We start from the raw sequence: 16288 nt of genomic DNA on the forward strand, positions 1-16288 counted from the left end.
AGTTCCTGAGTGTCCCCACGTGGGAGGGTCATTGGTCAGAAGGGAGGAGAAGACATTTCTACCCTGCACCTCATCTTTTTCAACACTGAAATGCTCTGAGTTTTAATTTTATGGAACTGTTCCTGAGAAGCTGACAGCATAATTTCAAGAACAGGAAACATGATGGCTTCTTAATCAAATTAAATAGAAAAATGAAAGCAATAATTACTCAAATTTACTTGTACCAAATGAATTTGAGCCCTCGTTTACTTTGTAGCAGCTGCCTGGCTTTCCTATGGCATCCTCTGACACTAGGGCTTTGGCTAGACCTTCTAGAGATCACCCAATAACTTGGACTTCTGTGTCAAATGTTGGGTATGGGTTCAATTAATAGCCATGTAGGAGGCTGGATACCAATGCTGCTTTAAAGACCTAGTGTTTGGCTAAATCTCAATGCATGTGAAATACTATAAAATAAACTTCCTCCTAACAGCAACTTCATAATGAAGTAATAAACTGACTTTAAGCAATGAGCAGTGCACCAAGTGTTTGGGGTCTCTTCCTGAACTACAGGACAGACACTTCTGTTCCTGCCCCATGAACAAACTCAGATGCCACCAGCCCCAGATGGGGCTCAGCTGCCTGAGCCATGTGGCAAAGTCCCGGATCCATGTCCAGAGATCTCCCTGTAGCACCAGGCAGGCATGCACCTCTGGTCCAGGCTGCATAAGGCTGAGGGTGGACAGCAGTGTGAAAACCCTGTTAGAAGTACCTGTCTCTCTGTCTCTCTATTTCTCTGACTCTCTCTCTTTCTGTCTTCCTCTTCCTCTCATAAAAAAAAAAAAAGAAAAGTAAAGGGACCAGCAGTTAGCGTAATGGCTATGTCATTGTACTCCCATGTAGTTGACCATGGTTCGAGTTCCAGACCCGGTGGCTTAAACTCATGCCAGATGCAGGTGCGTGCGCATGCAGGCCCAAGATTCCCAGAGGAGAATGGAAGAGAAGGGATTGTGACGTGGCCAACCCCCCTGGGGGGTAATTTCTCACTTTCTATCTCTTTGTCTCTGTCTTTCTGGTGAGTGCATGCACCCTATAGCGAAAACCTCTTAAAAGAAAAAAAAAAGAACGAAAAGTAAACAAACTTTAAAAAATAAGTCCACAAGAGTCATAGAAACCTTCCAATTTCTGGTCAAAGTGATGCTTGTTATATTAAATGTCACTAAGGCCAACAGTTTTTCCTGCTGTCTTCAGTAATGGAGTTTTCTGTTTGGACAGCAGGAAAACTGGGTCTTGAGAGGCACCCATGAATGACAAGCCTGGAAAAACTCAACATTTTAAAAAAAATTTATTTTTGTTCTCATTTTTATCTGTGATTTCCCTGTAACTTGTAAATTATTTTTTCTCAAGTATGATTAGGTTTGAGAGGAGAGGAACTCCGTATCAGGAGTCAAGAAGCTGATGGAGATGTGTCCAAAGACACATGGGAGGGTCATTGGTTGGAAGAGAGCAGAAGACATTTCTACCCTGCACCTCATCTTTTGCAACACTGAAACGCTCTGAGTTTTAACTTTATGGAACTGTTCCTGAGAAGCTGACAGCATAATTTCAAGAACAGGAAACACGATGGCTTCTTAATCAAATTAAATAGCAAAATGAAAGCAATAATTACTCAAATTTACTTGGCAAATTAGCAAGACAAATTAATTGAAACACTACTTTTGATCATAAGGATATAATTAGAAAAGTCTTTGGTGGATGAAAATATCTCTGAGGCATGAATTAAATCAATTGAACAACCTGATTATAAAGACCTTATGCTTAACGTGTAAATCCGAAGTTACTGTTATGGAGTGTAAAAGGAAGAAGAAAGATTGACCGGTAACTATTTATTAAACATGGCCCTTTATGTGGCCCTTTCTATAGCAAATATCAACTGGGCTTTTATTATGTTCCAGTTGCTCAACGGCACTTTGTGTTATTCTTACCAATTGTCCTGTTTTGTTCTCTCCGAAGGTAATAAATAAAACCGCCATTGCTCACATGTACACGGCACAGCCTGTTCCTGCTCCTTGTCCACAACTGCAGGCTGTACTGACGGAAGGAGCGTGGCAATGAAGTCTGACAACAGAAAAGCAGACTGAGGGGCTGGATGGTGGAGCAGTGGTGAGACAACACGCTGAGGGGCTGACCCCCACGGGAAGGTTCTGGGTTCTGTCAGGAGACCTCCCTGAGTGGATCGGGCATGTCTAGTGCCCATGATAATGGAAGTGGGCCTCAGCGTCAAGACCCTTTTGGGGGTGCTGTCTGTCTCTCTTCCCTTTCTCTCACTTATGGAAAGAAAGAAAAATGTCTGCAAAAGACAGACTGAGATGCCTTTTCTCCTCTTAGCCTCATCTTCTACTAACAAATCCCATTATTTCTCAGAAATCCAGTTCTAGGTCAGCTCTGTGATACAACAGAAATGCACTGATCAAGAGATGCCAGATCCCCTGTGGTGACCATGGTTCAAATTCCTGGCCTGGTCAGCCTGAAACAGGGCAAGCATGTATGTGTGTGTCCAAGATCCAACAAGCCAGAAGACTAAAGGAAGAGGATAATGGTGTAGCCAGAACCTGGAGAGGGTACTCCTCTCTGTCTCTCTTTACCATATGCACGTGCCATATCATAAAGAAAGAACATAAAATCCAGTTCTCTAAAACTCTACATGCATCCAAGCTAGACCATAAGAAGCCAATAGGCATAGCACACCTCTGTGGGGGTAGTAATCTATTCAGGAGTGGACACTCAACAGAGTTGGCCCAACTAGCATGGGAGAGGACTTTATTCCATCATTAGGCAAGAAGCTCATCCTCTCTTTCTGACATAAGCAAAGTTGATTAGAGCCACAAGTGCCAGACACACTTAACAACCAAGAGGAGAAGCAACCTTAGAATGAAGCCAACCTGCAGATGTTCTTCCTGAACCCAGGCTCTGATAACATCTCTCAGACCCTGAGTCAGTTGGAGTAGCGTGTCATGTCAACTTGGCATTGTTGTATTAAGAAATCTTAAGGGGCCAGAAGGTAGCAAAGTGGTTAAGGCACTGGACTCTCACATGGCTGACCATGGTTCAAGTCCTGGATCTGGCAGCTTGCAATTCATGCTGACTGCATGTGTATGTGTGTCCAAAATCCTGAGAGGTGAATGGAGGGGAAGGGATTGCAGTGTGGCCATCCCCGTAGGTGGGGTGATTTCGCACTTTCTCTCTCTCCATCTTTCTCTGTCCCTCTGGCTAGTGATACATCCTATAGCAAAAATCACTATTAAAAAAATCTTAAACGTCTTATTTCTTAAACCCAGTTCAAGTCAGAGTTTGCAACCTAAACCTAAAATACCCTATTTTATGCCAAACTTAATGTTTGTTTAACTAAACTCTAAGAAAGTACAATTTTTTTTTTTTTTGGAGAGGTTTTCGCTATAGGGCGCGTGCACTCGCCAGACAAACAGAGAGAGACAGAGAGACAGAAAGCGAGAAATTACCCCCCAGGGGGGATGGTCACGCTGCAATCCCTTCTCCTCCATTCTCCTCTCAGGATCTTGGGCACACACGCACACTCGCCCAGCGTGAGTTTTAAGCCACCGGGTCCGGGACACGAACCACGGTCGACTACGTGGGAGTCCAGCGACATAGCCATTATGCTAACTGCTGGTTCCCACAATTTATTTTTTTTATGTAAGTTGGGGTGTCGTGGGTTTTTTTTTTTAATTTTTTTTTCAGTTTGTTGTTGCTGTCCACCTACATCTGAATCGCATGGGATGCTTGCTTAAAACACAACTGAGAATACTAATTTTGACATTTGGAAACTAAAAACCTACATTCGTAATGGACTACTTCTGATTCTAACACTAAAGGTGGAAAGCTACTGTCAAGGCAAGTGATAGCATTTTAGTTGATGAATTTAGACATTTAGATGCAGTCTGTTGGGACTCCTGTTTCTTTGCTTTTAACAATGTATATATTCATACCTACCCCTTGCTTCTTCAGAAATAAGTGTGATCCAAAGGCAAGCAGAATAACAATGATTGATTTACAAAAGTAGGCATTTTTGCAAAACTGCTTTAAAGCTCTGCCTTAATAAAATATAAAAATGCTTGACAAATAATTAATAGATAGATAGATAAAATTGTTTTCAAGCCATGCATAAAAAATGTCTTCCCAAGTCTCCTTTCTAAAGAAAGAAGGTATATTTTAAAGTAGGTTCTAACTCTGCTGTGGTGGCAGGAGTGGTAGAGAGCCACTACACAATGCCGGAACCCTCTGGGAGGCCCTGGTTCAGATCCCAGGTTGACTTGAACACACTGGGAATACCTGCGTGCACCTGTGATCCTGGCTGGCTGGGAAGCTAGGCAGGGTGTGGTGAGACCCTGTCAAAGGTACCTCTATCTCTCAAGATAAATGAACTTGAAAAAAAATATGTTCTATTAGATTCCTACTATGCTGCGTTACAACCACAAGTGTGAACTTTTTATGCAATCTCTTCCTGCCTAATTACTATTTACATTTTTTTAAAGAGGTTTTTGCCTTGGGGAATGCTTGCTGGGGAAAGAGAGAGAGAAACAGAGACAGTGAGAAGGAAAGTGGGAACTCACCCCCAAGAGAGGATGGCCATGCTGCAGTCCCTTCTCCTCCAGGGATCTTGGGCACTCATGCACATGTGTCTGGAGTGAATTTCAAGCCACCAGGTCTGAGACTCAAACCACAGTCAGCCTGTGAGGGTCCAGTGATGTAATCACTATGCCATCTGTTGGTCTCACTAGTTACATTTTTGGACCCAGATTTTTCCCTACTCCCTAAACTAAATAACTGTTTGTTCTGTGGTAGATATGTGGAGTTAAAATCTACGAAAACCGGGAAGCAGGACATAGTCTAGTTTCTGTGATCCAGCAACTGAGTATGGGTCAGGTTAGTTCAGGCTGCAAGTAAGGCAAGTAAGAGAAAATGAGCCTTAAACATCCCTCAATAAGGAACTGAATGACTGTCTGCAAGGTAGGAAGTTTCTAGGGAAGGCCAGCTTCAGAGATAACTGTTCCATAGGCTAGCTTTTCTGACCACCTTCATCCTCCAGAGGCTGCTTCCTTCTGCCATCTCACTGGGTTAGAGAGGGCTGCCTGAAGATAAAGAGCATGGCTTCTGGTGCCTCTCTATAGAAATGTGATCTCTTCCTCAGAAGGCACTGGAAATCCCTAGTCTCACTGAACCAAATGGGCCAAAGTCTTCTCTTCAATACTGGAGGAGTCTGACCCGGCGAGGTCCCAGGATCTGTCTGAGCCCCCCAGACCTTTGAGCTCTGCTTCCAGTCGGATCAACATGTTGGCAAGGCCACTGTTGTGCCCTCCCCCCACCACCACCTTGGAACAAAGCTTGGATCAATTAGCATGCCAACAAGGCTGTTTGCTATTTGCTCTAGAAACTGTGGCAGCCTTACTGGGAAGCGACCCCCCTCTGGCTCTCCAATATACTACTATAAAAGAATTATATAGCTCTCTTATACATCCTGAGTATACGATAAAATCTTCTAGGAAGTCCCCCGACCGCCTCCCCTTTGCTCTGATCACTTACTATTAATTACAATGCTTTAGCTCCATGGTCACAATAGAGGGTGGGCTGAAGTTGTTTCTAGGCAGAAGTAATCTTGACCTTTGGAAGGCCCTTCAAAATACATTTAAGGTAAACTTAATCCTTTTTTTTTACCTAAAATAGGATTAGGCCAAAAGTGGCCCAGGACACCTCTGCCCTCTCCAAGTGAAATAGATAAATATATTAGGATTCCTCAAATTAAGTTTTAAATCCCTACAAAACTGTATAAATATCATTCTTTATTAAGATCCATAAGAACTAAAATCTGTTCTTGAGATTTTCTTTTCTCAGCACCATTCCCAGTAATCACAAGATGGCTGCTGCGCTGCATCAGCTGATAATCATCTCTGCTTACCAGAACTGCTTTCCCGAAACTGCATTCCATGGAGACCCACCTGCAGTTGCGGAACTACACTAGACCCACCCTTAATCCAACCCTGAATAGAATCTATGTTCTCTATTCTTAAAACTTTATGAGCTGATCATTGAAATTCGTAGTCCCTCTCCCTTTACTTGCATGTAACACGTTTTCAATAAAAACGCAGGATGATTCCTAGCAGTTGTCACTCCTCAGAGAGCGATCTCTGAGGGGTGTCTGGCAAAGGACATGCATGAAAAGGCATCGAGGCCTTTGTCTTCCGTTCACCTTCGCCGCCTCGGTCAAGATAACCCACCCACGCCAAGGCTGGACCCTGGCAGATTGGCGCCCAACGTGGATTGCTCAAACAGGGAGGTGAGAAGGCGTTGGTATTTTTTTCTTTATTTTAAATTTTTTTGTGGCAAAACTCCTGCACAGGGTGCCTAAGACCCCCTGGTAGAGATAGGTCGGGCTTAGAAGACAGGAGAATTGCTTAGGGTGTTAGCGATCAGGGATAGCGCTAGCACTAAGTGCCACCTCAAAACCTTTTGAGAAGTGTAGCGCCTAGGTGTTTGCGGACATGGGAAACACAGCATCTAAGGATAGGGCTTTATATGTAGCATTTTGAAACAAACGCTGAAACAAAAAGGTATCCTAGCCAATAAAACTCAATTGTCCACTTTTCTAGACTTCGTAAGGGAAATTAGTCCATGGTTCCCTGACGAAGGAACCCTAGATCTTGAGACCTGGGAACGAGTAGGTACTAATATGACCAACTGGTATCGTAGGAATGGAGGGGCTTCCATGCCTGTTTTTGCTTTCTCACTCTGGGGTATTATTAAACATGCCATGTTTTTGACCAGTGAGCCTGCACGCTCTCCTTCATACTCTACCTCTACTCAGGAAAAACACCAACCTAGTGAGATTGTTCCGCCGGTCCCCCAGGCTCCTTCCACCAAAGGCTCGGCCGCGGCACTGGAGGCTAAACCCTCATGCCCTCCCATGACTGTTTCAGTCAAGGAGGATTCCAGAGAGGAATCGGAGTCTAATAATCACCTAGACTCTGCTAATTTAAAAGATCTAAAAACAGTCGCTGCCCAATATCATAATTGGCTGGCTAGACTCTCTTTAAATAAACCTAAAAAATTTTCTAAATTCAAAAAGCGCGTAAGTGCCATTGGAATCAAGGGAGCGGCACGGCAGGCCTTACAAGCTAGTGATCCCACCTTTTGCCTTCCAATATCAATAAATAATAATGGTAATCCTAAATGGGAGGCCGTTTCTAATAAATTACTAAAAAAAAATTAGACAAGCTGTTAAAGATTTTAAGCCAACTTCCCCTTACACAAAAACTCTATTGAAAAGTCTAATGAGTCCGTGGTTAATCCCATATGATTGGCAACAACTAGCTAAGACCTGTCTGCCTAGAGGTAATTACCTCCTCTGGAAAATAAAATTTGAGAAATTAGTTAAATCTAAAATTAAAAAACCTCACAATAAATTGCTATCTGACCTTCATGCAAGGGGAAAGGGATGACCCCCCCAAAATAACAAAAAAAGATTTGTGTTCTAAAAACTTTAAAGGTATAAAAAATTCCTATTGTTTTCTACCATCCTTAAGTATATAATTAAAAATTTCAAAAAAGGAGATTACTCTAAAGGTATCAATGTCAAAATAATCCCAGAAATTGTCTCCTGTAATCCTAGTGTGTGTGTGAGTGTGCGTGTGTGTCTGTGCATGTAATATGTCATGTTACGTACTATATGTTCTATGTCTATGTAAAAACAGGCCTTAAGGTATTCTATTCAACCAGTGTTACAGGGGGGATGATTAAGATTGATTTACAGTGCTTGTCACCTATCTCCCACCACCCCTAGAAAACAATTTTTAATTTTATACAGCACTGTAGGATGACCGAATGGAGCTGGCTTGAGAGGCTTCAAGGATAATTAACAGGCACATCTGAAATGAAACCATTCCTGATATACCAAGGATATTCTTTGGCTGAGGCCAGGGATAGGCAAATTGTGGCCCCACTGCCTGTTTTGGTAAATGAAGTTTTATTGGGAGTACTATGGTTCAGATAATGGTTGCTCCCCCTAAGCTTCTTGTTTTGGAATTTGGTTCCCAATGTAATGGTTGGGAAATGGACAGACTTTTAGGAGATAGGGCCATGGATCATGGCATATTCACCGTCATAAATGGATTGATGCTGTCTCACGAATCAGAGTGAGTTCTAGATCTTGTGAGAAGCAGTGAGTAACCACAAGAGTGGGCTACCACAAAAGGAGGATGGTTGCCCCTAGGTCTCTCTTTCTGCCCGGGCCTGCCACCTTCTCTGCTTCTATTAGCTATGTTGTGACATAGCCAACCTGATGCCAGCCTTGGGCCTTCAGACTTTTCAGGCACCAGAATCATAAACCAAATAAACCTCTATTCTTCCTAAATCACCCAGCCTCAAGCATTAAGTGAGTAACACAAGAGCAGACTAGGAAAAGAATATATCCACCCAGGTTCCATACATCTACCGTCTTTCACACTGCAGAACTGAGTAGTTGCAAGAGAATGTGTGGCTTTAAAGCTGAAAATACTCTCTGGCTCTTTACAGAAATGTTTGCCACCATCAGGCTTAGACTCATTAACTAGGGTGCAAGGTCAGCAAGTAGCTAGCTACACTATCCATTGAGGCACCTAACACTTTCCCTTTCTAATGTGCTTCACTTACATATTATGATTTTGAATGTCTGCCTCCCTTGCTAGTTCTAGGTTCCCTGAGGGCAGTGAGTAGTGTTTTTTTGTTTTGTTTTGTTTTGTTTTAAATTCATTGTTGGTGCTGTATCCTTAGCACCTAACTCAGGGCCTGGTACATTATAAACACTGCATAAATATCTGATGGCTGAATAATCGAAATGGATGTACTCCTTAAATTAATCTTCCATCTAAGAACAAAAGCAATGATTTCTTTCAGGATATTCTGGACGAGAAAGTTAACAACATTTCACAAATAGCATGACAAGAAAGTGACCTGCATTCCACAATAAGAAGGGCACAAGTATACTAACATTAACATTTCCCATCTCTTAGGAGGAAGATGTGCACACAGATACCTTCTCTGAGGGGTGGCAGAAATAAGCTCATATTCTCAGAAGGGGCAGAGGCAGAGTATGTCTCTGGGAGCCATGAAAATGGGCTCAGGGCTTCCTTAGTGAGACACTCACACTGGGGCTCACCAACCCTGGTCTAAGCTGCCCTCCCAGTTTATCCCCATAACGTGTGAGGTCACTCACCCACGAAGTTCAGCCTTCACCTGTGATCAAGGAAATACTAATAACTTTTTAAAGGTGAGAAAACATAAGAAGGGAAGGGAGATAAAGCCTACTGAAGTTTCTATGCCACAGTTTCTCTTTAGGTCCTCTGTCGAATGAAAATTTGACAGAGTTCACAAGGATAATAGTAACTTAGAGAAACAGAACTTGATATACCCAAATACTTATTCAAGGCACCTAGAACTCATTTTACATACAGATGATAATTTATTCTCATCATCCACATTCAAATTTTTAATCCAAATTGCTGAGAAGATACCAAATACTGGCATGCAGTAATGAAAATTACAATAATAGGATCTGCATTTCATTATAATCTGCTAATTAATATAGCAGCACACAATAAGGACAGATGAGCAAAAGTGGGATTCTAACCAAGTTGGGGCCTGTGTTAAAACAACCAAAAATGCCTCAAAGACCAGGGAAAGAAAAATGTCAAACATTATATTAAAATATCTCCCCTAGACACAGTTTACTTTAAAAATGCTGGCAGGGCAGCTAGTTTTGTGCCAGTATTTTTTTCCTCTTTTTACACTTATGGTAATTCCAAACTAATCCAGCCTTAGGAAAGCCTCACCATCAAGGAGGGAAGAATGGGAAACGAAGATCTCTTCTTTTGTCGGCATGCAAATTAGAGAGTATTTTGAACACAGTCTTCCCACATAAAATTTATTTTAAATAAATTTGTATGCTTTTTCTCTTGTTAATTTGCCTTTTTTTTTTTAATAGGAGCCAGTATTACTTTTGAAAGATGCAGGGTGGCTGTTATCTATTAAGTCAAATAAGAATTGTTTCGTTTCAAATTCACAGACCTTTGTTATCATGTCTGTCCATTTTTCTCAGTATCTAACAGAACTTTTCTTTCATAGAAGTTTGACCATAAAGATCTTAAAACACTGATTTGGAATATAATAATACTGTCATTAGACCAATTACTTCAGGAATTTTCTTTTTATAATGATATAGTTAATAAGAAACGTAGATGTTTAAGTTAATAACTTACTATGTCTAATTGCTGGAAACTTTGTCCATCCATGTACAAGGAAAACTACATTTGTTTTTACTTCATAACAATGGGCTTCAAGACATACTACCCTCACATACGGCACCGTGGCATTTGGAGAAACAGCAGAAGCAGGAAGGTCCTTCTCACCTGGCCCCTGCCCTTCTCTCATGAAATACGGTCAAAAGATTTTCTTTCAAGAGTTACCTTCCCCCTCTACCCAGTGGAAAGGAACATTCTTACATTCTTACCTCTTAAGACACTGGGACACAGAAAAATCTGGACAAGGAGGCCTTGCTAAGTTCTTCCAGTTTATTACCATTAGATCATGCCCCCTTGGTCCAGTTATACTTCTTGATCATCCATTTCTTCGTTAAACTTAGCATAAAAAGTACACAGGTTTATTCAGCTCTTCATTTTCTTATGAAAACTCCTATGTCATATAAAACTTACTTAAAATTAATTGATACGATTTTCTCTTGTTAATTTGCCTTTTGTTACAGGGGCGTTAGCTATGAAGCTATGTCTGAGTAAAAGGCACTTATTTTTCTGTACAACCATAAATGTTTTATAGGTCCATATTCTTTGATGTATAGCACCAATTCTAGACAAAGACCCTAAGAAAAGAATTCAGTAAAGAAAACACATTCATTAAACTACTCAGCACAATGCGTTTTAAAACAACAGAAATTGAAATGAACTAAACGCCCAGCTAGAAAGAACTAAGGTTAAGTAAATGTGGGCTTATCAATACTTATCTAATACTCCACAAAAGTTCTTATAGATTGCGGAGTAGGTAGACTATATAGCTATAAGTGAAAAATATCTGAAAAGTTTGCATTCCTACACAGAAATACAAATTTATGAGGAGCCCTTAAGTAATGTGTCAGCTCTTACCTAGGCCATCACATATCTCAGACTGGCACCTTGCTGTGTCACTGCTGGTACCTCTGTGGTCACCCAGGGGGTTTTCTGCACTTCTCCCTGTGCCTCTGCTGCACTGTTGCAAGGTGCTCTGTCTACTCTTGATGATCTACTTCGTTCAAGGCCCAGCTCCGTTTCCATCTTTCCCACAAAGTGGTCTACTGCCACGGAGTGAAATTACTTTGAATTCCTTGGTTCTTATTGTCACTTCCTTGATTGTTTTGTTTGCCCATGTTCTCAGATAGACCGGAATTTGCAGAGTTGTTTGTAGCACATGCAATGGGTAATAAATATATGACTTTGAATGGATTAATCAATGAATATAAACTCTTGAGAGCAGGAGCCATTTCTTATCTTTCTATCTACAATATTCATCACAGTGCTAAGATAGCAGACTATCAACTCTTTATAAACAAATAGATAAATGTACATTGTCACACATGACTGCTGGATGCAAAACTAGAATGTCTTCCTTATCCACCTTTTTTTTTCCACTTTCTGCTTCTATGAAACATTAAACAAGGTTCTTTTCCTAAAAGGAGTATGATCCATGAAGAGAGCTTACCCAGGTCAAACTGGCCAGAAATGTAGCCACAAGTCTGCCGGACTTCCTCACTGTCCCAGCCCAAGGGATAGAGGGCACAGCCAGCACCAATCAACAATCCTGCAAAGAGATAAGATGAGAGGGCTTTACCAGAGCTCCTCAGCACCCATCCTTAGATAAAAGGGGGGAGGATCAATATTTAACAATATATCAAGACCATGGTATGAGCTTTTGGGAAAGCACCAGCCATAATTCCCTTAAACAATCTAAGGTCAATTCAATTCCAAGAACAATTACAAGTATGCTTAAAGAAAGAAAAAAAAAAGTTTGACATCTCAGTTTGGTTCCAACTTTGCCTTTTAAAGCATTAAAGGCCTTAAAAATTCTGTTTATGAAATACAATCCAGAAGCCCCTTAATCACTCTTATAAAAAGCCAACCAATTCTACCATTAATCCATGCAAACATGTAATTCGAGAGCAAGCGAAAGTTACCAATAGGTTATGCTTCATCATTCATTAGATATTTTGTTTCCAATTTAAAAATCAAAATAGGACGTTTCAGAGTTGTCAGATTTTACCAGGCATAGAAAGAACACAAAGATTTTCATGAATCATTTCAACATGCTGATTGAATTTGTGAACTGTACTGCCTGTTATTATGTTCCGTTGAAAATTACTGAGCATCCATACGTCCCAGAATATTCTAGAAGACATACTCTTATTGTAATCTAAAGTCTCCATTCATCAACCAAAGGTTCGATGATTAAACTGAAGAAAGTGATGCTTTTACTTTAATATAAATTGTCAGGTTGGCACACTCTGAGCTGACAATTCTCAACTGGCCAGTTTTTGCTCCAAAGCCTCATGGCATTATAAGAAGCTGAATGAGGGACTGGCAGGTGGTGTGGTGGATGGGGACTCTGGATTCCCACATGGCCAACCATGGTTCGAGTCCCGGACCTGGTGGCTTGCTTTCTCTCTTTCCCCTTCTCTCTGCCTCTGTCTCGTCAAATTTAAAAAATAACAAATGGAATTAAATAAATAAATATTTAAAAAAAAGAAGTTGAATGAGATTTATACACCCACCATTTGAATCTGTGGGCTATTTTAAAAGTAAGATGGTGTCACAGCAATCAACAAATATTATCATCACACATTAATACCACTGATGTGCTGAGTAGCAGGTCCAATGCATACATAGTCTGATGGATGAGACTGTGGGTTATCAGATGCTAAGAGAGGGAGCTCCCTAAATGAGAAAAACATTATATGGTAGTGTGGAGGAGGGACAGCAGCTCCTCAAATGCACCTAGAAGAAGAGACCCTCAATATTTCTACCTTAAGGCCCTACCTGTCCCCCTTTTGTCTCCCCTTCCCCTTTCAGTTCCCAGGAGGACAACTATGAGGAATTGTAACCCATATGAATAATCTATTTCTTCACAGGTGCAATGTGGAATAGCTTTCCTCATTCCCAAACATAAGGCTAAGCTATAGAGCTATGAGGAGAGACATCTCTCACAAGCTGATACACACTTCCTACCCTGGCACTCCTACCCCAGGTCTGACTTTTTGTCTATAAGAAAGGGACCATTTAATGCAGGGAAGCCTCCATCCAGGGTAGGGGCCTGGAATCACTGGGACTGCAAGTCACTAATCCCAGGATGTCCCATATTCTATTGTATAAATACGAATTGTGTTAAGGCTAAAGAATAATCCAAAGGTTTTGCTGACTAGGCAAATGTTCCCAGTGGCCACTTTCCTTAGGCTCTTCTTCTTGAGATGGAATTAATATAATTCTAAAGACAAATCCAAACTAGTTTTATCCCTCTCTAGGTAAAGAAATAATTAACCACAAGGCCAAACTTGATATAAATTGAATTCCTTGAATGTTTCATAAACAACTTGGTATGATTTCCATGATACACATTTTAAAATGAAATAGGTAATACCACTTTTTGAGGTCCAGTGAACATGTCTTTTTAAGGATGATAAATGCAGAAAGCCATGTGGATAGAAATTGTCCAAGTGTAAGAAAAGTGAAAAACAGTAACATTTAAGCCATCAGTAGTTTTCTTCTTTATCTGACATGGAAACGAATGATAAATAGTCTTATTTGCTAATGTTGTTTTAGTACAGTTGGAAAATATGTGTCATGAAGTCACAAAAATGCCTGTATTCAGTATCATACTCCCCACTTGGGGACACTGAATAGGAAGGAGACAAGACGCATGTGCATATGGGCAAGCAGGCCAGTGCCTCCCTAAGAAGCAGAACACTCAGTAGTCAAGGTTCCTTTACAGAATAGTGCGCTATCTTTGCAACACTGGAACATGTATTAAATAGATTCAATGATATAAATTAGGAACAATTTTGTACACAGGAAAATTGTATCATATGCATGAATTTTAAAAACATATCATGAACATATATTCACATTTTTAAAAGCTCTTGGAGCTAACTGTGGTGTAGTAATAATGCCATGCTCTGTGAGGCTGACATATAGAGGAGAGTTCCCAGTTCATGTCCACAAACCTCCCTGAACACTCTCTGTGCATGCATGCCATTATCTGGAGCTGGCTAAGCCTGGTGTTGGATCACAGCATGGGAATCCTGTTGATAATGGCTCTCTCCCACATGGAAGGAAGAAAGAAGAAAACTTTAAAAAAAAACAGTTAGATTTTAAAAACTTGAAGGTTATCTAGTGGAAAACAACTAGCTTACCTGAATTTTTGCATTAATCTTTATGTAGTCTCATTTGTTTTGTCATTTGCTCATGTTTGCCATCAGGAAAGACCACGGATTCCAAAGACATGAAAAAACACTCGTGGGAGAAAAGTGTATGTTGCAAATGGATTGGGCTAATGACTATCACATTTAGGACATGTAGCTAAACACCAATGGCCTCCCCACTATCTTGCCACCCTCTATGCCACGGTGAAAGGAAGCCTCAAATCAAATGTGGGCACATAGGCAGCAGATATTTATTAGGCAGCTGGCACCAAAAGCAGTCAGAAGGCCAAATTCTGTAAGCTTGGTGAAACCTGACTTTTCCCCCACACAATTCCATCCTGAAGTTACCCTCACAAGTACCTCACATGGAATTTCCCACACATGATAAACAACAAATATCAGATGGTAGGTTCAGAGAAACTTCAGGTCAGAAAAAGCAACAATATTTTCCATGAAACCGAAGGACCAAAGGGGCACAGAACCAAGAGAGTTCTAAAGCTGCATTTGCCCAATGCAGGGGCCACAAGGGGCATATAGTTACTGATGTTTAAGTTAATTAAAAGTAAACAAAATTTAAAAATTCAATTATTTAGTTATACTGGCCACATTCCAAGTGCTTATAGACCATTTTCATAATCACAGGAAGTTCTACAGGGGAGGACTGCCCTAGATCGAAGATAGACTGTACAAGGATGCTGGGCTTGTCTGATTCTCAGCCCCTCGGCCTGATACTGCTTGTTTACCAAAAGCATCCCTGTGCCATTCCATTCTCCATTTGTAGGTGGGGATAGAGGCCAGGAAACTAAATTCCCTAAACTCTCCTGCTAACAAGAGTTCTGGGTCATGTTTTGTCAATGAGGAGCCTTCATGTGGGCTTTAGAAGATAAATGAGAGGGATAAACCATGACTATCCAGTGGCAGCTACAGCCAGGAGAAAGCTCTTCTGCAGACAATAGACACCTTAGAGGTGTGGGAATTAACTTTTGGGCATCTCCCTCCTCACCACATGTTAAAAGCAGGTCATCAGCTCCAATCTGCACTTCCTGAGTTCCTGAATTACTTCAAAGCAGCTTCTCCACCTTTCTCTTTGCCAGACTTTATAATGGGCCCAGAAAACTTTCAAGCACTGGGCTGTATCCCTTCTGACTTGAAATATCTGGAGTTTCTTTTACTGCGTGATTGGTGCATATCCTTCTCATTATATTACTGAGGAGCTAATACAAGTCTTTATATCCTACCAGATTTCTTGAACATCATCCATTTTCTCAATTAAGAATTATCTTTAATAAAATTTAGGTTACTTATTAAGTGTCTGGGGTAAGTATAGATAGTGATAGTCGAATGATAGGTTTTTCACCTTCCCTGTGGTCTGGTCTCTGGGTGGGAATTTAACATGCTAATTAATCTCTCCAGGAGTGTGGACTTCTGAAGAGGATACTTCAAATGCTAACTACCTGCCCTTAGGGTGTGGACTGAAATTAACTAGTAATTTATTGTCTGTACTGAAGTAGAAGGGGCTACAAAAAGTTCATTAAAGTACAAGTTTATTTTGGTACAAAATATTTAGAAATCTAAGCAGTTTATTTTTCATAATACGCATTTCTATATACTTTTTTGAATACCCCATGTACTACATTGTAAAGATAATTATATATAAAAGTCAGAACATCTTTATAATGGAAGAAATTTGCCATTGTTTGATTTTTAGTAATGTTAAATCTTAGTCCTTTTACAGAAATCAATGTTTGATGGAAGTATGGTTTAGACTTTTCTGAGTTAGCTATCTCTTGGGTATTATACTGTGTG

General features: G+C 40.7%; 1 protein-coding gene across 1 annotated transcript in view; it reads right to left on the reverse strand.

The window, feature by feature from the left end:
• Positions 1-16288, reverse strand: part of LHFPL6 (LHFPL tetraspan subfamily member 6) — a 300253-nt gene that overhangs the window by 25197 nt on the left and 258768 nt on the right. Inside the window, exon 3 of the mRNA XM_006154204.3 lies at positions 11773-11871. Within this exon, the coding sequence (XP_006154266.1) occupies positions 11773-11871 (99 nt within the window). The remainder of the gene's footprint in view (positions 1-11772; positions 11872-16288) is intronic.

The sequence above is a fragment of the Tupaia chinensis genome, unplaced genomic scaffold (assembly GCF_000334495.1).
Source record: "Tupaia chinensis unplaced genomic scaffold, TupChi_1.0 Scaffold000402_1, whole genome shotgun sequence".
NCBI classification, from domain to species: Eukaryota; Metazoa; Chordata; class Mammalia; order Scandentia; family Tupaiidae; genus Tupaia; species Tupaia belangeri.